The 27812-nt window shown below is 35.2% G+C and overlaps 1 protein-coding gene across 2 annotated transcripts; it reads right to left on the reverse strand.

The window, feature by feature from the left end:
- LOC126976346 (peptidylglycine alpha-hydroxylating monooxygenase) lies at positions 1-26017 on the reverse strand. 2 transcript variants are annotated; one of them, XM_050824646.1, is made up of 11 exons: positions 25677-26017; positions 23676-23733; positions 23246-23333; positions 17698-17773; positions 13882-14008; positions 12511-12559; positions 11121-11266; positions 9908-10097; positions 8998-9416; positions 3891-8906; positions 1-1215 (listed from the first exon to the last, which is right to left on the reverse strand). In XM_050824646.1, the coding sequence occupies exons 1-9, from the start codon at positions 25797-25799 to the stop codon at positions 9239-9241; spliced, it is 1035 nt and encodes a 344-aa protein (XP_050680603.1). In that variant the 5' UTR covers positions 25800-26017; the 3' UTR covers positions 1-1215; positions 3891-8906; positions 8998-9238. The 2 variants fall into 2 exon arrangements, with proteins under 2 accessions (XP_050680603.1, XP_050680602.1); XM_050824645.1 differs by having other exon boundaries at positions 3891-9416.
- Between the last annotated feature and the right edge of the window lie 1795 nt (positions 26018-27812).

The following is a 27812-nucleotide window of genomic DNA, read 5'->3' on the forward strand; positions in this document are numbered from 1 at the left end:
TTGCAATTAAATACTTTATTATTGTATACATTTTTCACATCTAACATTGTAACCATACAATAAGAGGTTTCACATTAATTAGGAATGACAGGTTGACACATTTTCTAAGAAAAAACAATTTATACAATTTGTAGTAGAAGGAATGTAGAAAACATAGATTAAGGATTGATCTCCGCTGCGCTCCAAGTAGATACCGCAGGAATAGTCGCAAAGTGCGGCAACTCATACTACGCCCAGGTGGGCGTACTCGAGCCTGTCTCAGTAAGCGTCGTACAATGTGTGACGTTGACGTGCCACATGTTCTGTTAAACTTTGCTATTAGTTGAAACTGAAATGTTATGCCGGGCTGCGTAGTAAAACTTTGAAAAAATAATACTACAAGAAATTAGAAAGACTCTATTATTAATTTCAATATAAAATAACACGAAACGTATGTTACAAGATTTGAAAGACGCCATGCACACAAGCATCTAATAGTTGCCGTAATATTAAAGCTACTGTTCTTAGGTAGTGCGGTATCTAGCTGGAGCGCAGCGGAGACCAATCCTTAATCTAAGGTTAAAAAATATACAAACAAAGTTGCAAAAGCAGTCAACTCATTTGAGTACTCAATACTATTGTCCCTGGAATGTCACGAAATCAAAAAATGGTTAATGTTTAGTGGGCTTGTGGGATTTCGACCGTAGAATAACAATATAATAGTGTATAGACAACTAAAACGTGCCAGAGACAAGAATATCTCTATCAGAGATACAGAAAAATAAGCGATTTCGATTGATAAGTCTTAAACAGTCAGCCATGCATTGCCGGGCTGTCAGGCTACGCTATTATATTCTTAGTCTATCGTTTTGACAAATATGGCGTTTTGTATTCAATGATTCTTGAAGATTTTAAAATATTTCAAGTTCAGTAAGAGAAGGTATAATATTTTAAATTTTATTATAAGTCTCAAAGAATCTAAGTATTGTGATATAACGTTGAAAAATTTAATAACATATTAAATCTTCTGTCTTTCGTATCATTCGATAAGACATGGATGTGATTAAAGGTTTAATGCGGCCAGAGAACTTTTTTATGAGAGTAAGGGTCAATACGAGCAGGACGATCAGCTGATGGTAATTGATACGCCCTGCACATTACAATGCAGTGCAGGATCAGCTGAGGATTCTTGAGGAACTTAAAAATTCTAAGCGGCACTACAATTGCGCTCGTCACCTTGAGTTATGATGTTAAGTCTCATTGGCCCAGTTATCAGTATCACACAAAAAAATTTAGTGCCTTAGAAAAATTATAAATAGGTACTTAGATTAAAAAAATTGTCAGAAAAAATTTTTGCAAATAAATTTTCAAATACAATACTATGGTCTCAAAGCTACAATTAAATTTGTGTCAAGAAATACTAAACTTTTTTGTATCTGACAAAGAGTATTAGGTCAATCACCGAAATTTTCTCTACTGCGTGACCAAAGTAAACTTAATAATAAAATTTAAAGTTATGTGTATCTTGTGAGCGCTTGCAGCAATTTAAAAAAACATATAAATTAATAGGTAAGGCGAAAAAATATAAAGTCATAAATAATTACACACTACACTTTGTTATGAATTTAAAATTTTCATGGAGCTTTCTATGCTTTCCATGTTATCGTAACTCAAAAATAAAATTAATTCTCTAAGAAAAAATAAATGGAGTTATTCTTTAGGTTTTGGGTCCCAAGAGAATCAAGCATTAAATATCAAGAACTTCGATACTTTTTTGAAATTCTAAATGGGACAATTAATATGTTTACTTACCACTCTTTGTTAACTGCCCATTTCAATTGTTAATGAATTAGGCGTTATTTTGCGGAATGCATAATTATTCCAAGATCCAGTCTTGAGACGAGACTTGAGTCTCGTACCAGTATATGACGAGTCAACATCTCCTGAGGATGCCTCGTGCAGAGGCGAAACACGTGTCGTCCTAGCGGAATTTACACTCAAGAAGGCTCACATTTGAATGTCCATTCCAATATTTCTGTATTACTTGAGTGATTTTTGTACTGATATTCAAAGATGAAATCACCAACCAATATTTAGGTACTATAAGTAACTAATTAATCTTAAAAACCTCATTTTCATCAGAGCGATGTCAATTTCCTAATAAGTAAATTGACATATCGCTCTATCAAATCAATTTGATATTTTTAAAGTGATATCCCTCACTTTTGGAATAAATTATAAAAAATTAATTACTTAGATATGTTTAACGACGATTCGAAATCGCTTAGTTTAAGCCCTTTAATAGTTATTTGACGTTAAATCTCGGGTTGTGTGGCGTAATTCCATAGTACCTACAGTTTCTAGAAACTTTCTTCTACATACCACCAAATTGTGGAATGGGTATAAGACATACCTTACCAGTGGGAGGCTCCTCTGCACAGGATGCCGGCTAGATTATGGGTACCACAACGGCGCCTATTTCTGCCGTGAAGCAGTAATGTGTGAACATTAGTGTTTCGGTCTAAAGGGCGCCGTAGCTAGTGAAATTACTGGGCAAATGAGACTTGCCATCTTATGTCTCAAGGTGACGAGCGCAGTTGCAGTGCCGCTCAGAATATTTTGGTTTTTCAATAATCCTGAGCGGCACCGCAATGAAATGGCAGGGCGTATCAATTACCATCAGCTTAACGTCCTGCTCGTCTCGTCCCTTGTTTTCATTTAAAAAAATACCTTACCTTCAAAAATGCGAGCACATAAGAGGTCAGCTACACTCATTTCATTTCACTGGTCTAATCGATATAATGACATAATAAAAATCCTTGCAATTAAATACTTTATTATTGTATACATTTTTCACATCTAACATTGTAACCATACAACAAGAGGTTTCACATTAATTAGGAATGACAGGTTGACACATTTTCTAAGAAAAAACAATTTATACAATTTGTAGTAGAAGGAATGTAGAAAACATAGATTAAGGATTGATCTCCGCTGCGCTCCAAGTAGATACCGCAGGAATAGTCGCAAAGTGCGGCAACTCATACTACGCCCAGGTGGGCGTACTCGAGCCAGTCTCAGTAAGCGTCGTACAATGTGTGACGTTGACGTGCCACATGTTCTGTTAAACTTTGCTAATAGTTGAAACTAAATGCCGGGTTGCGTAGTAAAACTTTGAATAAATAATACTACAAGAAATAGGTATCTAGCTGGAGCGCACCGGAGACCAATCCTTAATGTAAAGTTAAAAATATACAATTTATAAAACAACAATGTAGCAAAAGCAGTCAACTCATTTGAGTACTCAATGCTATTGTCCCTGGAATGTCACGAAATCAAAAAATGGTTAATGTTTAGTGGGCTTGTGGGATTTCGACCGTAAAATAACAATATAATAGTGTATAGACAACCAAAACGTGCCAGAGACAAGAATATCTCTATCAGAGATACAGAAAAATAAGCGATTTCGATTGATAAGTCTTAAACAGTCAGCCATGCATTGCAGGGCTGTCAGGCTACGCTATTATATTCTTAGTCTATGGTTTTGACAAATATGGCGTTTTGTATTCAATGATTCTTGAAGATTTTAAAATATTTCAAGTTCAGTAAGAGAAGGTATAATATTTTAAATTTTATTATAAGTCTCAAAGAATCTAAGTATTGTGATATAACGTTGAAAAATTTAATAACATATTAAATCTTCTGTCTTTCGTATCATTCGATAAGACATGGATGTAATTAAAGGTTTAAGGCGGCCAGAGAACTTTTTTTATGAGAGTACGTTCAATACGAGCAGGACGATCAGCTGATGATAATTGATACGCCCTGCACATTACAATGCAGTGCAGGATCAGCTGAGGATTCTTGAGGAACTCAAAAATTCTAAGCGGCACTACAATTGCGTTCGTCACCTTGAGTTATGATGTTAAGTCTCATTTGCCCAGTTATCAGTATCACACAAAAAAATTTAGTGCCTTAGAAATATTATAAATAGGTACTTAGATTAAAAAAATTGTGAGAAAAAATTTTTGCAAATAAATTTTCAAATACAATACTATGGTCTCAAAGCTACAATTAAATTTGTGTCAAGAAATACTAAACTAATACTCTTTGTATCTGACAAAGAGTATTAGGTCAATCACCGAAATTTTCTCTACTGCGTGACCAAAGTAAACTTAATAATAAAATTTAAAGTTATGTGTATCTTGTGAGCGCTTGCAGCAATTTAAAAAAACATATAAATTAATAGGTAAGGCGAAAAAATATAAAGTCATAAATAAAATTTCATAAAAATATTAATTTTCTACTAATAAAAGCTATTGCACTTGCAAAATAATACTAGGAGCACCTCCAATATAATATTCTGTCATTCAAACACTTTCGAGATATAATCGAAGTGTAAGAATAAGAGAGGAAGAAACATTATTTACAATAATCGAAGTCCAGTAAGCGATGCACAAGTCGTTGATATCTCATTAGACACCGAAAATAAATATATTTTTCTTACTTACTAATCTTGGAGTATTTAACCAAATGGAGACGCTAGCGCATATTGTAAAAACATTCGGCAAATCACATTATAAATGCGAAATTAACATTTGCAAACACATTACCAGAGGTAATGCCTGAATATCTAAGTAATCGGCAGCCTGGGACTAGATTATGATAATTTTATAGCAATAACAATGACAATATTGTATATTTTAATAAAAAGAGCGCAAAAAAAGAATGCTGGGAGAGTTTCTTGTTCCGTTTCTCCTCTCTCAGAGATGGTAATGTTTAAAGTGACATCAAAAAGAATTCTAAAGGAATCAATTTTGAGAAAATAAATGCCTTATGCCTTTTTAAAGAGTTACGAATAAGAATTTGAACAAAATTTGTCAAATGTAAAACTAGTTAAGAAACATATAAAAGAAATTTTGAAGTAATAAAAGAAAGATTTTGGTCATGGCATGCAAATTGGTCATACATAGTACATCAATACTCTCATGAGATCATTAGAACTATTTGATATCAATTCCTAATTATTTCTCTGATTGAATTTAAAACAACAGGCAACACACGCTACATCTGGGTAAATACTCTCAGTAAACACTAGGACCTATTTTAAATTTCTATATTTCTGTAGGTACACCATAAATCAATGAATAATGTAAAACCTTACACATAAGGTTATTTTTTTGATATTTTTAAACCGCATTGGTCCATATACCAAAAAAATGCCTTAAAACATAGAGAACTATTAAACATATCATTGGATCGTAAGATGGACACTTAAGGCTGATTTTCACAGAGACACCACGGTGGCGCAACCAGTCTACCAAACTAGACACCAGAGTCATGACGCTTCCGAGCTGGTCGCACCATCAAATTGGTTGCGCAACCACAGGACAAGCACAGGACACCAGGTGAGTAACTCTCTAAATAGCTGCATACATTTTTTTGGTAGCGGCGACTGGTTGCGCCGCCGTGGTGTCCCCGTGAAATATATCCCGACAATGAATTACTTATAAAACCGCTCGAAGTCGAGCTTGGTACAGAAATATAAATGAACCTAAAAAACATTAAATTACTCTCATATACATTTAGATTGAAATGTTAGTGTTAAAACGTACATAAATAATATTAAAAATACGTCAGATCTGGAAAATATGTCAGACTTTTCAAAAATATGATATATTGTGAGATATTAGTTACTTATTTAAAATAGCATTTCTTTTAGTCTATATTTTCGACATTTAATGTCACCGAAATACAGTTTCAAACTTAATGGAATTTACAAATAAAATAAAAATATATATATTTTAAAATCAATAGCCTAGGGATATACTCAATTCTAGAGTATAAGCATTACAATTATTATCATGTACTCTTTCAGAAATTCTCAAATATAGATACTGTGATTATTAAGTACTGTGGCAATCTACTATTACATACACAAATGCTTCGAATTTTAAGTTAAAATTATAAGTTCATTGTTAAATATATAAACAATGTGAAGAACGCAATTTGAAAACATATTTCGAATATGATGTAAAGTTAGAAATGAGCGAAATGATTTAAAATATTAATTTCTTTAAAGAACAGATTTCCTAACTCGTGCGATATAATTTGACGTTTTTAACCACCACTTAATATTTACACTTTGCCAATAAAATTATTTCGAGATGGCCTTTTGATACATTGCCTTTTATCCAAATGTTTTGAGTTTTCTTTAGTGTTAATTCCGCCAATAATCGCCTCGTGCCAGATTTTGGCGAGTCAACATATGCTGATAATGCCTCGTGTAGAGGCGAAACACGTGTCGAATTGTTTAAAAGACAAATATTGACGGAATTAACACTAAATAAAACTCAAAACATTTTGATAATTATGGATTTCCGTAAAGTACTTCAATATTTTATTTTATAAAATACATTGCCTTTTGATAAATTATAACTTCCAAAAAACAAAGTTAAAACCTCATATACAAAGAGTTATACTATTGAGCTACGTTGTTATGTCATTGTCACGAAAGTGACATTGACAATGACAACGGACGTAACATAATTAGGCATCTTAGAACGTGATTGGATGCTGACTAGAAGAATGTGATAGACGTAAATATTGAGATTTTATTTTGGCAACTAACAAATACTACGTACTACGAATATATAATTATATTAAAATATAATTTCGACAATACTTTTTCTTCTATTCTATGTATATTTATTAATAAGATTGTAATTAAATGAATATTATGGGAAGGTGAAAATATCCACGAAAATAATACAATTTTTGCTAGAGAAAAAGGGACTCGCAGACAATATCGAGATCAGCTATAAACATAAATCTCTTACAAGGAGTATCGTTAGTAACAAAGTTAATGTTGTAAATTAATTTATAGAGTAAATTGTAGTTCGCATTTTGTAAATTAAATAAATAGGTTTGCATTTTCACTTATTACTTAAAGTAAGTTACACAAATAAAACAAAAAAAAATTATGTACGATGTGGGACTCGAACCCGCGACCTTTCGCGTTCCGTGCGAGAATTTTTTTTTTTTCAGTTTTATTTGTGTAATTAATCCCAGAAGTGAGGGTTATCACTTTAAAACATAACAAACTACTTAAATTAAAGTTATATTTTGTCACCAAAAAGGGGGAAATAATAATTCTTACAATCTAAAAATTCTTTATGTTTTTAACTATAAGACTTATGGCCTTACAAATAAACTTGGTATAAAGTTATAACTGATGATAAACAAAGAAAATGCAAAATTTTTACAATATCGTTGACAACACTGTCAATACAATGATAATTCTGAAGTTTTCCGAATGACAAGCTGCCTTGCAAATAAACGCGGGAAACGTTATACGTCCGAACAAACCATTCGTGAGCAAAATGTCTATTTGTAAACATTTTACATATTCTTGGTTTATGCTTAGTTATAACTTTGTCAATTTTATTTGTAAGGCCGTTAGAATACACTAGCGTATAGAAAAGGCATGCGAATCCTATTGTTATGGTAACCGATTTTCAATCGATTCAGCCACGCTTGGAATTGCGCTCAGTGTTGCGAATATTAAACCAGCTAACGCACACAACAAATGCCAAATCGTAATTGGCACGTATTAGGAGCTGCCAGGTCGTCTACACGTTAGTATATTTTCAGTCTATGTGGTGCATTTGTGCACTTTTTAAGATCTCATTGTAACATAGCTACAAAATTAATAATGGTATAAAATTATTTTATCAAAACAACCCTAATAGCATGAATCGAATAATAAGCACAGATGTCAAAATTAATCTCATGATTTCAATAAACTAATCAAATATAGTGTATAGTAAGGCTAACGAGAAGAGATAAAGAATGTAAACAAAGTTTCAGGGGTTCAAAACATTTTCGTCGAAATCTTTGAACATTAAAACTAATTGATATTATATTTCAAATGTTGTCTAGAGCTGTTAGGCTGATTACATAATTAAAATCAACAATTACTCACAATAACAGCAAAACCAACAAGAAACGGATTAATAATGATATAACGTAAAGTCAATACGGAAACTAAAACTTATGTATCACTTCGAACGCAATCCAAACAGGTATGAACTTGTTCACAAAATGGCGGATCAAATGTTGTTGCTTTCCTGTACCACGAAACACGCAACGACACCAACTGACGTCTTACTGCTTACGAGTGATAAAGACAGAGATAATAATCATTCGTTTTCGCAATGTAACGCAGTCACGGTCCGTTTGTTTACATTATTTTTCTCATCTCGTTGGCCCTAGTATAAGTTAACATAACTATAAAGAACTATTGAAAGATAATGTATCACTAAATATGTGAATGCACAGTGACGGTCAGATCACACCGCATTGGGGCCGTCACATGAGACTACCAACCTCGTGGTTTTTAAGGCCTGTTCAAATCCAAGCGGTATCCGCGACCGCCTGCGATATAGAAAACCCAGTGGGTATTCGGTAATATTACTGTTCAGACCAAAGCGGATTTCGCTGCCCTTGTGGATACAATACCGCGCGGTTATCGAGTTTCACTCACGAAAGTGAGAAGTTTTTGCCAGTAATTTCTGTGTCGCCAAAGAATGTACACCGCCCAGCTTCTGATATGAGCGATGGACAGTGATGAAAAGGATATTTTACTTATATTAGCTTTAATTGACTCACCAGCTAAGAACAAAATTGGATCCATTACATCAACAGACCCAGTGGCAGAGAGTACCGCTCAGGTCGCCCTAGCCGCGAAACTTGATACTAAATACCTGAGCGAAACCCGCGCGGTATGTCGCTCTACATATAGTGGCAGCGAATACCGTTCAGGTCGCCCTAGCCGCGAAACTTGAAATTAAATACCTGAACGAAACACAGACAGTGTCAGCGAATACCGTTCAGGTCGCCCTAGCCGCGAACTTGATACTAAATACCTAAGCAAAACCCGCACGTTATGTCGCTATACACACAGTGGCAGCGAATACCGTTCAGTTCGCCCTGGCCGCGAAACTTGAAACTAAATACCTGAGAGAAACCCGCGCGGTATGTCGCTCTACCCGCAGTGGCAGCGAATACCGTATATGAATCGAATGCGAATCATGTATGAGTAGACCTTTATACTGCCATGCGGGGACAGTCACATCAGACCCGGTTTAACATTAATGTGTTAGTGGTAAAACATCAACTAAGTAAGTAGAATCTAATTAATAAATAATCAAGATTAGTCATACAGTCGTGGACAAGAGTATTTGGTAAAGTGTTTTCCTTACACGTGGTTGTCTTGAAAGTCGTCGAGGTCCGGTATTCGGTTGAAGTTTTGCTGCGCGGTGCTCCAGTAGTAGAAGGGCGGCCCGGCGGAGAAGCAGTACTTCATCTGCAGAGGAGACGTGTTCTCCACCCAGTACATCAGGTAGAAGTTGCACATCTCGTCTTTGTTTGTTGCTCTGGAATCAAAATCGGATCTTTTGCTTTGTTGCCTGGGATACTGACTGGATACAGTTTGTAAATTTTAAAGTGATATATATATATTAAAATATGTAACTAAAATTTATGAACGATGCTGTACTCGTAACAGCGGGTCTCGGGTTCCATCCGAGCGATCTACTACTGAGCCAACCGTTCGAGTGACGTAGGTATCGTTCGTAAATCTTGGTATGTGTTGTTCAACTCTCAGGTTGTCGCTCCATCTACAGGATCTACTTTACAGTTAAATGCACCTCCTTAAGCAGTATCCCCAGAAAGATTCGACATAGGTACTTTGAAACGAAAATGCAATTACAACCAATTAAAGGGCCAGCAACGCTCCTGATTCCTCTTGAGTGACAAGAGAGAATGGGCTGTAGTTATGACCCGTACGCTCGTTTATCTTCCTCTTCCATCCAAAAGTGTTAGAAGTCCGGGAGTTACGTCAGAACCATAGCCAATGGAAGCTCACCCAATCTTGACGACGTGGTTGTGAGTGTTGTTCATAACGCAGCGAGCGGCCACTATGTCACCAGGCCGGATGGGCGTGGGATCCTCCACGGGGTAGAACATCTGGGGCAACAGGGGGTCTTTGCTGCCGATCAGGTTCCACTTGTCCCCACGCTCCGATTGACACACCACGTACCCTGACACTAGCTTACCTGGAATTGAGTTATAGATATTAGACCGAGCCGGATTTTTAAGAAAGTACAAAACTTGAACAAAAAAAAACTAATAGGAGATCTGCATTCGAACCGGAGTCTTCTGCTTTCCGGATCATCCAATGTCCCATCTGAGCTATTACAGTCTTGTACATAGTGGCGAAATTTACCTTTGTATTCTAATGTTATTGTAGCTGTTTCTCATTAAAACACGGATAAAACTATTTTTTTTTTAAATTGAAAGACCTAGCTAGATCGATGTATCGCCCCCGAAATTCCCTGTATACTAAATTTTATGAAAATCGTTGGAGCCGTTTCCGAGATTCATATATATTCATATATATAAGATACTATAATATCGCTATTAGCCAATAACTAAGAGAGTCGGCGGGGCACAGTTTTTTTCTGATTCATAAAAACAATTAAACACTGGTTATTTATAAATATTACGATATTATTTAAAAAAAAAATATTTTTTTATTTAAGATACGAAACTTGGCGTGCAGATTATTTTAAAACACATAACCGATTTCTTAGGTCTTATAAAATGTATCTTAAATCTAGGAACGTATTTCAAAGAAATAGAAAAAAAATATCACAATTAAAACAGGCGGGTAATTTTTGTTTGTTTAAATATAATATTGAGAGATAGTATCCTTTATCAAGACAAGCCAATCTTTTACCAGTGGGAGGCTTCTTTGCAAAGATTATGGGTACCACAATGGCGCCGTTTCCTGCCGTGAAGCATTACTGTGTTTCGAATTGAAGGGCGCCGTAGTGAAATTACAGGGCAAATGAGCCTTCAAATCTTATGTCTCAAGGAACGCATTTATAGTGCCTGCGCTCAGAACTTTCGGGTTTATAGGATATCCTCTGCTGCACTGCATTGTAATGGGCAGGCGTTTCAATTACCATCAGCTGGACGTCCTGCTCGTCTCGTATTGTCATAAAAAAATATCTAACGAGCTTAACCCAAAATAATTTTTTCATCACAACGCCACAACCCCGTCCCAGCAAACTCACCAAGGCTATGCGTGTGTGTTCGGAACGCAAACGGGTGTATCACTTTATCCTCCCGGATCGTGCAAGCTGTCTCCATATGTTCCACCCGATTCGGACCGATCACGCCACTTGTGCCCATCAGCAGCACTCCAGCTTGACGACGCATTCTACAAAAAAAAATAGCACAAATATAACTTAAAAACAAAATTTATCAACGATGCGGGCCTCGAATCCGCGACCTCTCTCAAACTGAGCCAACCGTTTGAGTGACGTATTTTTGATAAGGGCCCGTCCACAACACTGCGTTGCGGCATCGCATCGTAAAAATCTACGACGTCGCAGAATACTAATTATACAAAGAAAAATGCTTATGAAAAAATACCAATCGAATTGAGAACCTTCTCCTTTTAGAAGTCGGTTCAAAAATTTCAAAATTTCTGTATCGAATCAAATTTATATTCTGAATATTACGTAAAAATACGTTTTCTGTACGATGTTTGTTTTTGCGATATGACGCAGTGTTGTGGTCTGGCTCTAAATCTTGGAATGTCTTGTTCAACTCTCAGGCTGTGCCTTAATTTACAGGATCTACTTTACAGCTGTTAACACCAATATTTGCATATTAGGAAATTGACTTGAGATCGCTCTTGCAAATCTAAACAATGTATTATGTTCTAAAGTGATAATCCTCACTTCTTGGATTTATTACACAAATAAAACTGAAAACAACATTTAATTAACGATGCGGGACTCGAATCCGCGACCTCTCGCGTTCCGTGCGAGCGCTCTTCCAACTGAGCCAACCGTTCGAGTGACGTATATTTGATAAATCTTCTATGCTTTGTTCACCTCTCAGGCTGTGGCTTCATTTACAGGATCTACTTTGCAGTTGATAACCTGCTCAACCCGAAAATTTGCATATTAGGAAATTTACTTGAGATCGCTCTTGCAAATCTAAACAATTTGTTATGTTTTAAAGTGATAACCCTCACTTCTGGGATTTATTACACAAATAAAACTGAAAACAAAATTTAGTGAACGATGCGGGAATCGAACTTGCGACCTCTCGCGTTCCGTGCGAGCGCTCTTCTAACTGAGCCAACCGTTCGAGTGACGTATCTTTGATAAATCTTGTATGCTTTGTTCAACTCTCAGGCTGTGGCTTCATCTACAGAATCTACTTTACAGCTGTTGATAACCTGCTCAATTCCAATATTTGCATATTAGGATACTGAATTGAGATGTCGCCCTTGCAAATCTGAATAATTTGTTATGTAAATAATTTGCAACCTATTTTCAAGGAGGATTTAAAACATTCTGCAAGTAATTGGCGTTTATGAACACTGACTTATTTATGAGTTTTGCAGATCTTATTTAATTGGATTTATGACAAGGATAAAAGAATACTCACTGTTTTGTCGTATACTGTAGAAAAACACCAGAGTCATCCGTTTTGCCTTCTGCAATAAAAGTAATTTTTCGATCATTAATACTCTTGCCTGACACAGTGTGTAGACAATCGCATAACTGTTTCTCAGTATCTGTCTGTGTATCTAAAAATAGCTGGTATTATAATAATAATATTGACACACTTTTTACACAAATTATCTTGCCCTAAGTTAGGCACATATAGCATGTGTTACAAGACAACGATATATTTAATACAATATACTTACTTAAACATACATAAATACATTTAAACATCCATGACTCGGAAACAAACATCCATATTCATCATATAAATGCTTGCACCTACCGGGATTCGAACCCGGGACCTCTATGGATTATTATGGATACTGCTACCATTATTTGAACACGAAATTAATACGCAATACGTAATAAATAACAAAGTTTATAGAATAGAATACAATAATATTCATTTACAACAATGACAATAACATAACATATTGCAACAACACTTGGTAAACGTCATAGCTACATCAGATCGTAAAGGGGCTTTGACATGGAGAGAAGAAGTGATAAGAAACTCAGTCAGTCACTCCCAGTCATAGAACAACTTAGCTTCTTAAATATCTAATATATAAAATTGTCATATTGTCTCATGTCGCGGTGGTTGTTGTTAAACTCTCTCATTCTCATGATTCTTATGAAATTTTGAGTGACTATTGGGTAGGTCAGAGAATCGGAAAACATCTATTTTTCATCCCCCTAAATGTTAAGGGTGGTGCACGCCAAATTTTTTAGACATTTTTTTATAATTTCTTTGATTATGAGTCAGCATTAAAAAATACATATAACTTCAAATTTTCACCCATCTACGATCAACAGGTACTTTTGTATCGCGCCGTTTAATATCGGCAATACAACGTTTGCTGGCTCAGCTAGTAATATTATACAATTATTATGGGTAACCTGCGCAGAACCAGACAAGACGCATGCATCATTATCCTCTATATAATATAAGTGTATAATATTTTTTTTATGGAAAAGAAGGACAAACGAGCGTACGGGTCACCTGGTGTTCCGCACACATTCTCTTGCATCATCAGAGGAATCACAGGAGCGGCCGACCTTTAGTATAAAATATAATATTTTAGTTTACAAAACTCTACTTTAAGCTTTAGTTAAGTTTTAGTTTTAAGATTTAAACGATACCTAATATTTTTTTCCGGTAACATTTGACTTCATAAGATTTTCTGAAACCGACATTAACCCAAAACATATCTATTGGTTGGCTTTTTTGTTGTATAATAATGAGCACTTGGTTGTGAAGTAGACACATCTCCTTTGATTGAATAGACTAGATAAAGTAATATTATACCTGGAAACTTGGCCATATAGTGGACTTGCAGCACCAGGTACTTAATAGGCGAGCCATCGCCGATCAGAAAGCCGACATCTTGAGGCAGCTGGAGACTCGGAGCATCACGGGCCCAGGCATACACCACCTGCAAAAAAGAAAGTGTGTGTCAGCTCCGACGCACGACTGGAGATTACTCCTCAAGAACGATTGTCTTTGAAAAGGTAAACAAAATCAAGTCCAATGGAGTCGGTTACAAACAGACATACAGCAGAAGCTAATAAAAGCGTATTAGTTAAAAAAGATCAACATCATATGTAAGGGTAAATAAACGTATTTATGAAAATTCTTAAAGAATATATATATTTTTAGTTTATTTACTTTTTTTTTATTTGATTTTGTACGAAGAAAAATTAATGAGTCCGTAGGTACGTCAGAGCATTAAATTCTCAATCTTCTTTTAAACTACTGTTTATTAGGTCATGTTATATTACCAGTTTTACCAGCAAGTTTGTGCTGCAGAAGCAATTAAAAACCCTTCTTCAAAGGCGTGTTAATGATAGCTCGTTTACAATAACCTACTTTCCAACCACAATGTATTAATTGATCATTATTTATTAACATATCTATAGTCATCAAAAGTATCACTTAGTGGAAATATTAAATTGAATAATCAATTAAAACTTTTGAAAACTTCTAAACTAATTCGTTTTTCCTCCAGCGAAAAAATTATAGTTTTTTGTTAATGAAAATAAGGGACGAGACGAGCAGGAAGTTCAGCTGATGGTTATTGATTCGCCCTACCCATTACAATGCAGTGACGTTCAGGATTCTTGAAATCCCCAAAAATTCTGAGCGGCACTACTATTGCGCTCGTCACCTTATACATACATATATATTATATATATGTATAAGGTGACGAGCTATTATATATATTTTATTATATTACATAAGAAGTTAAGTCTCATTTGCCCCGTAATTTCACTAGCTACAGACAGACGGAAGAAATAGGCGCCGTTGTGGTACCCATAATCTAGCCGGCATCCTGTGCAAAGGAGCCTTCCACTGGTATGAACTCCCTCTACCGCGGTAATGACATGCTACTGTAGCTTCTAGGACTCGAATAAGATAATAAAATGACCACATATATAAGCCTAAATGCGATTTGTTCGAAGGTAAGCGGAGTATTTTGTTGTACAGTATTTTTTTTGTTTTCTGTGAGAATAACATAGTATTTCAATTTATGTATATGTAGGTAGGTAGGTACTCAAATCTTTAATTAGTGTAACTGATCTACGACTGTACTGTTTAAGGTAAAATAAATAAATAATTAACGAGAAACATTATAATCGTAGTCATAAAGAAAATACAATATTATTTCATATAAAGTATTGAATTTTCCGCAGCACAAATGAATTCGTATGCATGAGATTGATTTTATATGAGCATAAAATCAATTTTATGTATATGTCGTACACGACAAACAATAATTCATTTTATATTTATGTTACACACTTACATGTTATAAATTCTTAATTTAATTACAGGTAGGTTTTTTTGTATACTATCTGCTGGCCCTGACATCGTCCGCGTGGACTCTTAAAGCTGCAAAAACACTTTGCTGCATCTGGCCTGATAATATGAAGACCTACGGCCGTCCCCAATATTCAGTCTATCTCTTACTTGAGATAAAAATCGTAACTATCGTTGACTTTTCTGTCCCAATAAACATATTGACGGTAACTCACCTTATCCGTACACGCTGTCTGTCAATGGGACGACGTATAGCTTACCAGCGATAGAAGTTTGTATGGAAATTGCAATTCACGCGTCCCAATATAAGGCGATAAGAATGACCAATCGGGTATATTGGGACAGCTTAAGATTATTGACAGCTAAATACTGACAGTAAAAGGTTGTAATTTATCTCTATCCGTAGATAGATATATTGAGAACGGAAGCTAATATGTTGTCCCGACTTCTCGTAAGAATTCATGCAAAGTTTGAATTCATGAGTTCTGCTATTTGCCGGGATATACAGAGAAAAATTGTATAATTTCTGGAATTTAAAAAATACTTAATGTACAGTATTGTTACGAGTTTATAATAAAATATGTATAGATGGAACGAATGGAGTTTCTACAGATGATGAAGGCTAAGTGATCGCCGCCTCATATGCTCTCGCTGGCAACATTACAATGACCAGGCTAGAAAATCGTCAGAGCATGAACATCAATCTAGAAACAAACCTAAAACATGGCCAATGGATTACCATTAGCCAGCAACTTACAAACTAATTTGTGCCGTATATTACAGCCATTGTAATTGTAATATGGTCTTCTCACGAGCTCTACTTTTTCCGAACATATGGTAGATTTTGTAATTTGAAATAAATATTTATAGTGACAATTCAAAAGCGCTTATTTTAAGCCTAATTGAATAAACTTTATTTGATTTTGCCTTTGACTTTCAGAAATGCGATATCTAGCGAGGGGTATAATAGGTCAAGTGGTAGGTAGCGGGTTCGATTCGGTTCGACGACCGTGTAGTGCAGATTGCACGTTTTATATATAACTTAGCTCCAATCTCCCAATTAGCTCAACCGACGGATGATACTAATAACCTGCCATCAAGTGAGTCCCGTGAGGATTTGTAGACAGTTGACATAAGAAAGTAGCATAAAACCTCGTTGGACGACCATACCTTCTGGCCAGTGTTATGATGGAGTGTAGATGGCACAGATATTGTAATAAAAGGTATCTTGAGAGTTATATTTTTATTTCGTGTACCTACATGTGACTTTAATCGCAATTTGGTTCGATTTTTAAACTCTACATGCGTTGATGATGATTTGATGAGTTTCTATATTAAATTCTATTGAAGTAGGCGTTACTTTGCGGAAATCCATAAGTTTTCTTTAGTGTAAATTCCACCAATATTTGTCTTTAAGCAATTTTGGCAATTTTGGCGAGACAACACGTCCTGAGGATGCCTCGTGTAGAGGCGAAACACGTGTCGAATTGTTCAAAGACAAATATTGGACGAATTAACACTAAAGAAAACTCAAATCATTTGTATGAGTTTCTAATGTTCGGTTAGCTAGCTGGCTCGTTGAGGTTGTTAAATAGTATTAATACATGTTTGTTAATTAGGTTATTTATTAGAGACAGAGAAGAACATTAAAATGATAAGAAAGCGGACATTAAATGCTGTTAGCAAGGCAGTTGACGGCGACATAGTCGTAAGTCACACTATTTACAGTTATATACACTAGTCGTTAAATAATACGATCGTTAGCGAACTCAAAGTATTAAGTATTTCTTGAAAACCATCCACGAGTAACGTACAGAAAGGAAAGTTACTTTAGCCTAGTACCTTACCAGTAGAAATCCCTTTGCACAGGATGTTAAGGTTTTTTTTTATGAAAATAAGGGACGACACGAGCAGGACGTTTAGCTGATGGTAATTAATACGCCATGCCCATTACAATGCAGTGCCGCTTAGGATTCTTGAAATCCCATAAATTCTGAGTGGCACTAAAATTGCGCTCGTCACCTTGAAACATGAGATGTTAAGTCTCATTTGCCCAGTAATTTCACTAGCTTCGGCGCCCTTCAGACCGAAACAGTAATGTATAAATATTACTGCTTCACGGCAGAAATAGGCGCCGTTGTGGTACCCATAACTAGCCGGCGCGATTGTAGTGCCGCTCAGAGTTTTTGGGTTTTTCAAGAATCCTGAGCGGCAGTGCATTTTAATGGGCAGGGCGTATCAATTACCATCAGCTAAAACGGGCTGCTCAACTCGTCTCTTATTGTCATAAAACAGTAATATTACCTGAGATCCCGACTTGCAAGGGCTGGAGGTTGTATACATGTCATCTACTTCATTGCTTTGCATTTCACCACAGCTCCTAAAATGTATTAACCAGAAATTAAATAAAATACGAATTTATATATTATGTAGCAGCCATGAATAAATAAACGTTTGAAAGTCATGCTCATTGACAAGTTTGATAATAGTAATAATCATGTATTTATCAGGCATAACCAGCCAATAGAAAATACAATTGAAGAAACGATAATATATAAAATAACAATAAAATTAATACTAGCAATAAGTTCCAAAAATTTTTAATTTAATGAATTCCAATAAGGAGGTCACATAGTTCGACGTCAAGATTGCCGTTGGGGCAGCAAAGTCCACGAAGCTGACCACGTACCTACCGGAAGACGCAGTGTTGGTCAAGATCGCCGGAATACGTTGGATGATTATAATATTGGACTTTATAATTACACCACCACCAATTAATTAACGTTTTAGTCTCATTCCTCCTTAGTAGGATCCTGTCACATTTCGTCCACTTTACCTTCACCTATACTTATGTCATCTCATATACTTAACTACACTAAGCGACCCCTACTAGCAGGAGACAAAATATTTTCTTTGCAGTAGTAAGCGCTTCATTGAAATGCACAAAAACAACAAACAGACAATTCAAAAATGTAAAAATATTCTTAAATTCTTATCTTGTATTATAAATTGTATTTAATTTTTAATGAAAACTTGCTTCAGTAGCTGAACCAAAGCTGTCGATATAACCGTTAAAAAGTTTTTGGCCATTGAGAGTATCATAAGTACAAAAAAGTATAACACGATAAATCGATATAATTATATAAACTATCCTGTCTCTAAAATTGCACAGAACAGTCACAATACAAGTAATAGAACAGTAGCTTAACTCAGCAGTCTCCTTGAAATTTATACCTACGTCTACGGAGCGCTAGGGTTGGTACATATACAAAAAGATTGACGATGCGGACGGAACCGCGCAGCTTATACGAGTATAACTAGGACAGCTAATAGTCTCGGCGGCGTACGTCGTGGCACTCAATAGATTTGCCTTCCCAACATTGTTTAACGGCCGTGTAAATCGTGTGTATGTGTGCGATTCGGGAGCTCTGGTTTGAAGTTGAAGTTCTATTCTATTAAATCATTTATTAATCCGTCTATATTCTCGCTAGATCGGTGTCGGTACCAATTAGGTTTCGGACCATTCGGAGTTCCTTCAGCTTAGGGCGTGCTCTGCCAAACTCCGACACGTCACATTATATTAGGTTCGATAGGGTGAAAGTATTGGCTCGTAATAAAAAGTTTATGTCTCGCAAGCTGCTGGAAGCCATTGAAATTGACTGTCGACTTAATTTTAATAGAGACAAGGGGTGGGCTCTGCCACCAACATGGAAACCAGTGTTACAAAACGCGTCTCGCAATGAGACCCATAGTGCCGATGATCACGTAGTGGACATTGTGAGTACATTTTGTGCACCCGTGGACACCAATAATGACACAGTGTCAGAGATACCGTGCTCGTCATCACCACCGGCGCCCCCCCCCCTGTCCAGCCGCGCACTACGAGCCAAAGGCCGCAGTAAGAGGTGCGCGAACCAACCACACTCACCCTGTTGAAGGACCTCCGAATGGTCCGAAACTAGTCGGTACCGACACCGATCAAACGTGAGTAAAACCGGATGAATAAATAATTTAATAATGACTCACGAAAGTTTTAACAATTTAATTCTATACTACTACTGTATTTTGACACAGTACAACAGTATTTGTAGAATCATTTTTAAATCAAAGTTAAAAACATGAACACTAAAGGCGTGTTTGTGACTGCATAGCCCGATAGACGCGCTAAGCGTCTAGCTTGGACCAGCCATGTACCTATATCACTTATTACAATAATAATATTACACAAATTTGAAAACAGAGTTTATGAACGATGCGGACTCGAATCCGCGACCTCTCGCCTTCCGTGCGAGCGCTATTCCACTGAGCAAATCGTTCGAGTGACGTATCGTTGATAAACTTCGTATATCTTGTTCAAACTCTCAAGTTGTGGCTCCATCTACAGTATCTACTTTACAGTTGATAACCTGCTCAACCCCAATTTTTGTGTATTGGGACATCGACTTGTAACAAATTGATTACAATTATATTGTCAATATATGATCAAGAATATATAATACCAATAGGGACAATTGCCAGTACAATGCTATGTTTGTTGATAGATAGGAGTTATTTGTTTGTTGCAACATCAAATAGAACGAAGTCAATGACAACAATTAAATCATCAGGCAAATATGTCAAAGAAGATGTACCTGTTGATATTCAATTGTTTTTAAACGCCCTTCTTTATCCATTAGGCACCCCTTGCCTACCTACTATGAATGGTTGAATCTAGATTCGCATTTACCTATGATATATTGATTAACAAAATCCTAGCTACGCCCTTGCGCAAAAGTCTAGCATTAATTCAATCCAATGAATAGAAGCTAATTTATTTTGCGTTGTCGTAAGATCGTAAGCGACGAATCGTTTTGAATGAAATCCCATCCCACTGTTTCACTGGATCAATACATCGCCCACATACAGTAGAGCCTCGTCCAATCCATTTCCACGATTAGATATCTCGCAGATAAGGAGAATATGACTATTTGATGAGTTTTCTGTCCGAATTGTAGCTAATAATAAATGACAGCATTATAATTTAGAACTATTTTTGTTGAATCGCACTCGCATTTCTGAATCTCTTTTAATCAATGTAAGGAAGTAAACAGTATTTCCGCTTTGAAAAACCAGTACCTTCCTGGACAACGAAGGTACATAAAAAGTTCCAAAACAAAAGTATAAATTAGGCTGTCAAAAAAACATCTTTCAACATGAACCAATAGGTAATGGTGGTTTCCCAAATTCATCAATGCATCTGCGGGGTGTGGACTTCGATGGCCACAAATAAATCAATTTTAAAAAATATAAGAATCCTTTTTTAACCGACTTAAAAGGTACACCGAATATTCTAACTTTTATCAACTTATTGTTGGATTTTTTGATATATGCGGTCTAATGGCAGAAGCTGATACTAGGAGCACCGTGAGGCTGAATTTGCGCCTTATATAGTTGCAGTCGGCGGCTTACTAAAATTACACCAAGGATTTTTTTAGTCCAATTACGCGCTTTCTTCCAAATGAACTCGGAACTGAATGTAGCTTGAAATATCGATGGCGAGTATGCCGATATAAGTTGTGCCAATTAGAGGAGTAACATCGAATCAACGGGATACAACAAAGGGAGACATTTTATTGGTCAAGAGGAAAAGCCTTTGCTGTCGTATGCATAGGAATGAATTCCGCTGATTTGCAGCATGTCATTGGCGTGCAGAAGTAACAGTGTAGGGGTAAGCACGCAGCCAAGCAGGACACCAGTTTTAAGCCTGAGCATACAATATCAACCAAGAACCTTGATGCTCCGAGTAGCCAAAAAGCTTGTAACCCATTTGCCATTACTTCTCGGGAAGCCCATTAGCACTTTGTGACATACTCGATCAAAGGCTTTCGCTATGCTAGACCCACGGCTAACGATTATACCATTCGCTTTTACTGCTTGCACCCATTTATGAGTGATATACACAAGATCACCAGCTGAGCTACCTTGATCTAAACCGTATGGCACTCGCTATTCAACTGGTGTTCAAGCTATCCCAAGAGAATCCTAAATAGCTCAATCACAGTAAAAATTACTATTGTTATTTTCTATCTTTCTTGTCACTTAAAGATGTAAACAAAATAGGAAATTGACACGGTGGAATTTAAGATGATATTTTGCTGCGGGATGGTTCCTGTAAGGTGATTGTAAGTAGCACGGGTGCACCCTCCGCTAGACTTATAGGTGTCTAATCACCTCATTGCTCAAAGATCATTGACTCTAGTAATATAAGCCCTTCGAAATACTGGAGCTTGAGTAAACGTGAATTTCAATTGCTTTATTCAATGTTGTCAAATATAGCCTGGGAACCGGTTTTAGAATCTCACGATGTTAATAACGCAGTAGATGTTTTTTATAGTATGATTTACAGTCTGATAACTGTTTGCGTAGAAAATGTCGGCAAAACTCTACCTGTAAACGATAGCCTGTTTGGTTCACGGTTAGGAAGGAAGAAACACTAAAATTAAACTTAAATTACATAGAAAATTGGAGGAAAACCCAGCGACTAGATGATTTCTGGGCCTATTAGATAGAAATTAATATTAAATGCAATACTCTTGATTCTAGAAGCACATTGCATATAATATAAAGGAGGGTTTGAGATAACGGTAAAGTACCAGAATGACAGTCTTACGGGAGCTGCAGCTGCTGAAGCATTTGCCAGGTTCTTTGCAAGTGTGTATTCAACCGATATTCCCCAACTAAATGCAACACAAGCCAACCATAAGGACAGCTCTCATATAATAGCAACTGTATAATACATACAAAATAAGTACATTTTATGTAATAGTTGTATAAGAAGTGTCAAAAAATGTGAGTGGCGTACCCAAGAAAAAATAATACGACAATGTATAATCTTGTTAACAAAATTTTTGCAAAATTCATGTGTTAGTATAAAATATTAAAAAAATCATTTCATTGCTGCTTACTTAGATCACTTATACATCTAGATATAGATCTACTATGACAGGTGTGAAAACGTCGCAAATACACGCACACTAACACAAAGTGACATACAAATCGCGAGTGTAAGATGTAGCTTGTCACACACACACTAAAGTAATAAAACTGGCCTGTTTTCACCAATTGTCTAGCTCAAAAACAATAAGATCTAGACATATAAATCATCTAAGCATGCTAATATTGAGAATTTTATGTTAGTGATTAAATTTGTGGAAATGTAAAGGTCCATTTAATATATGCCAATAATAGATATGGGTACTAATGATATCTGGCACATCTATATTATTATATACAGCAGAATAGATACCTACAGACCCACATAATATATTGTTGGAAAGGTCTTGATGCATTACCTTGTAATAAGATTAGTAGCATTATAATCGTGGACGAAAGCTCTCTATAATTTATAAATATCGCTGAGGTTATGTTAGAACAGTTAAAACAACGCACGAACCGAGTGTAGCGGGCCGCGACAGCGGCTGGCGTTTCCCTTTCTTTCCTCCCCATTAAAATGTCCCAACCCTTAAAAATGTCATAATTTGAGGTTAGGTTATAATGATTTTTTCGGTGGAATGGTGCATTACCTTGTAATAAGAGTGGTATCATTATAATCGTGGACTAAAGCTCTATCAACTACAATATTTTTAACCTCCTAATTCGGGATACTAAGTCCAACCTGCTTCGAGTACTAGGTGGTCGGGATCAAAAACTATTCAGATTCATATATTACCCAGAGTGAATAATATCTTTATTTAATAAAGAGTTACATTGAGAACGGAGAGTTACAAAGTAGATAGGAGACACAAGAGAGTCATTCACGGTCACTTGTAACTAATAAACACAAATGAAATCAGCTAAGTTAAGTGAAACTTACCAAACAGAATCATTAGATCCCGGTTCTGTACATCCATAGAGCAACATATGATGAGCCGTGTTCATTGTTGCATTTGGTTTGAATCCCACTGCAAATATCAATTATTTGTTACTACTGTAAAGTTAAATAACATATCATATACTAATTTAATAAACGACAAATTTTATTAATTTTATGCTTTGTAATCTGTGTAGGTGCTTCTTGGAAGAAGGTAAAAAATAATCATTTTTGAAAGTGCAATTTTTTCCTAAAAAAATAAAATTTACAGACAAAAGGTATATAATGTTAAATGTTTTTGGTGAATCTCTACAACCTTGTCCCTCCTCTAATGAAAATATGATGAACTAGCTATCAACAATATTACTCTGTAAGCACTCTTGGGAATCAGAACAACATCATCATATGCAACAAATATCTCTGAAATACAAACCTATGTAGAATTTTTGTGTTGGTGCTATTCTTATTGGAGTACACAGATACAGCTCATCCTAAAACAGATAAATCATTATTTAAATTTAATTATCATTTGAATGCAAGAAGACACAACAGTTAGTAAAGATTTGCAAGGGTAGTTCAAGAAATCAAATATATATTATGGCAGTATTTCTATAAAAAGAGTATTTTAGTGTAGTATATATATTACCAATTAGCATATCTATAAATGTATATGAAGATCAATTTATTCGATTTTTTACTTCTTAATAAGATTTTTTACTTAAGTTCTTTCATTCTTTCAAACTATTCTTAAAGTGATAGGATAGCATTCACAAAACGTTAATACTTGATTAAACAGATACCCACACACACACTCACACACACAGTGCACTCTATGACCTTTCACTTCTTATTGGTAACGATATAATGACGAATGTAAATTGATTGCCTACAGAACAGGCTCTGTTTAGTGTGGGGACAAAATAATAGTAAATAAAGTGGAAATAGGTTTGTGAAGGCTTCTCATAAATTCATTTAATGACATCTGTTGGGTCAGCTAGTTTATTATATATTATAATCTATTAAATTTCACAACATAAGTCTATCTCTTAATCTCTATCTAGTTATAAGTTAGATAAATGCTTGATTACATCTTTATTTCACAATAATTTGTCATGATAACAAAATATGTAATACTAGCTGACCCGACAGATGTTATTCTGTATATAATAAATAAAATAATGTTTTATATGAATTTGTCAATATTATATCATAACATCAAAAATTAATTCGTAAAATATGCACCCTGCTGTCGTAATTAAATTGTTTCACAGCAGATTTGTCAAATAAATTCTCTCATAGAAATTATGTATGGCCACATCAAAGGAAAAACAAATTTGTTGTTTTTATTAAATTTAGCAGCATTTTCCTATTTGTTCACCTTTTAAACCTTCTCTGGACTTCCACAAATAATTCAAGACCAAAATTAGCCAAAAAGGTCCAGCCGTTCTCGAGTTTTAGCGAGACTAACAAACAGCAATTCATTTTTATATATATAGATAATGGACACTAATTTTTAAATATTAGAATACTGTATATGAAATTTATTTTGAATTTAAACGACATTAGTGCTTCTCAAAAATTTATAAAATGGTTATGGTTCATCTTGTCACAGTCACATCAAAGAGAATCACATTTTGTAACTCCTTTCTATATAATGTTATAAAAAGTAATTATTGGTGTAAAAATAGAGGCCTGACCAACATAGGAAAATTTAAATTTCCTGAAAGGGTCATGGGGAGAAGCCCCCCTTTCTTGTAAATTGTATTTTTTTTAACTACTCTTGTTTGATTGTGTTTTAGTTTAAGCTGATGATCACATTACCAATGGTCTAAAGTTTAATAAAAAAAAATAAAAATACATAGTCTTGTTTTATACTAGGATCACTAAATATTATATACCTAAAATACCATTTGCTGAATGAATATTTCAAATAAATAAAGCAGAAACTACTTGTATGACTCTGTTTGAGACTTTTATGCGCTAATGAAAGAAAATAACAGCAAACAGTTATCCATAGTAACAAAGGTAGAAATAAGAAAATTTATAGCTCCAAAGACATAAAGTACTATCACAAAGCAAGACCCAAAAGAACAAAACTATACAGTTAAGGTCACTGAACATAAAAAAGAGAGGACACAATATTTAAATGTAGCCTCTTAAGTTATATCCACGAAAGTGTGAACCAAATAAGAACTGGATAACTGCACAGTGAAAATATATGTACCAACTTCGGTATTCGGTATAAAATAAGATTATTACTCAAACATGTTTAATAAAAATAATCACAAATATAAGTAATTTAACAAAGGGCAATCTGATAATAATACTTCGACAATTATGTATTTGTTCTTTACTAATTAAATTCGTATACAATAAGGTAGTATGACATAAAGTTAACTGTAGTTGTATTTAATAATTATGCTGAATTACTCACCCGATGCGGATACACATTAGGCATGAGGAAATCATAAGTGTCCACTTCATATGAAATCACCACAGAAATATAAAAAGATAAAATAAATAAACGGCGAAGAGCATTTATTGAAAACTTAAACATTGTATTTTCTATAATAAATTATTTAAATTTATAGCTTTAATTGTTGATGTACAAACATTTAGTGCTAAATCAATTAATAAGTAACCGCCAAAAGCACAAATCACTTGAACTTTTTACAATATTATCTGAGAAACGGATCGATAAACAACTATGGTTTGTTGGATTTGTACTTGTAATACGTGAAATGTGAATCTGAAGTCTGAACGAACTGAATGTGAATTATAATCACTTGATACTTGATCAGTCAATACTGAATTACGTACGAACCGGTTACATTATTAGAATGACATATGACAGCTGTTTTTAAAATTTAGTGGTACAGGATGCAAGTCCATAGGCCTGACAGCTGTTATAACTGACAACAAATGCTGCCAGTGTAGTATGCTCATAAGTCACATAGTAACAGTTTGGCTACCCCTTCGCGTTCCGGGCTGTCTAAACGTTGAATGTCCCGTAACGTAGAGTAGAATACCGGGCAATTTTGGCGCACGAATTTTTGCGTGTGAAAGTGTACCTATCTATGCGTATTATTTCAGGTGTAGCAAAAGAATGCTTATAGTTAGGGTAATTTCACCAAAGCGAATCAGCACTCTATGATACGCGCGGTATGGAGTAGATCGGTGATGAGATCGGTGCGATTATGGCGCTCGCGCAGCGTTCTGTCAATGCGTATTATTGGATTGCTTTTGATCTGAGTGAATGTATCTTACAGCTATTGAAACAAGCCATAAGAACATGTATAAAATAATTCAAATTGTGTTTATTTTATTTTACACAGAAATTTCTTTCGAAAAAAGTGGAAAATTAGTTATATTAAAAAAAAAAATTAATGATACTTATTATTACTTGTTTTGTTAATTCATAATTTTGTAATATGCTTTAATAAACTATTTTAATAAGTGTTCTTACTAAAACAAAAAAAATATAATAACATTTTTGACCGACTTCAAAAAAGGAGGAGATTCTCAATTAATCGGTATTTTTTTATGTTTGTTACCTCAAAACTTTCGGATGGGTGAACCGAATTTGATGATTCTTTTTTTATATGAAAGCTGGTGCTTCCCGTGTGGTCCCAATCCTAATAATTTGGTCCAGATCTGACAATGGCATCCATGAGAAAACCATAAAAGTCTTAAATTTGCTATACATACGTATAGCAAACTTTACGATTAACTCAATATCGCGCCAACCGATTTCGATGATTCTTTTTTTATTGGAAAGGATATACTTCAAAGATCCATGTCAAAGTAACGGAACTCTTCAATTCTTAGGAGCAAATTAACGATACTCGGCCGAATCTTTTTATGCTATTAGGATATATAAGTCATTTACAGTAATTGTCGTAGTCGAATATGATGATCAATGGAACTCCTTAACAACTTACAGTAAGTGTGCGATCTGTGGCAGAATAACTTAGTGTCTGTTATCAAATTGCAAAGCGCTTACGTTCATTGCTGTATTAAAAATTTATTATATCTACACATATTTAAACAAATTGTTAGTTGAATTTAAATTTGAAGTACACTACTTCAAATTCACTAAAAATCAAAATATAAAAAAATAACAAAAATACTAAAATGTATGAAAATTATGTCGTATTTTTATATAATCTAATTAATTGACCTAATTCTAGTTACGATTATTGTTATTTTTGGAGGCGGTGTCATCGTAGATAGGGTTGTAACTACATACATAGTTATAGGAGAGGCGAGAGCGAGTCGCGGCGGAAGGACACCGATTCCAAAAATGACAATAATCGTAACTAGAATTAGATTGTATTAAAATACGCAATTATTTTTCAGTGACAGACACACTACACTTCTCGGTAATGGCTCCCTCCGAGCCAACTCGATACTCCGCGGCGATCGTTGGGACCGCTTGCTCAGCGACCTGAAGCCGACGCACGTGGCGTTCTACGTTTCGCGCGTTCAAACAGGAACCGCCTACAGTAATGCCTCCTTTGGACAGACCGGGACTGCTGCCGGCCCTCGATGACGAGGATTAGGCGGAGTG

Source organism: Leptidea sinapis, chromosome 40 (genome assembly GCF_905404315.1).
Source record: "Leptidea sinapis chromosome 40, ilLepSina1.1, whole genome shotgun sequence".
Classification (NCBI taxonomy): Eukaryota; Metazoa; Arthropoda; class Insecta; order Lepidoptera; family Pieridae; genus Leptidea; species Leptidea sinapis.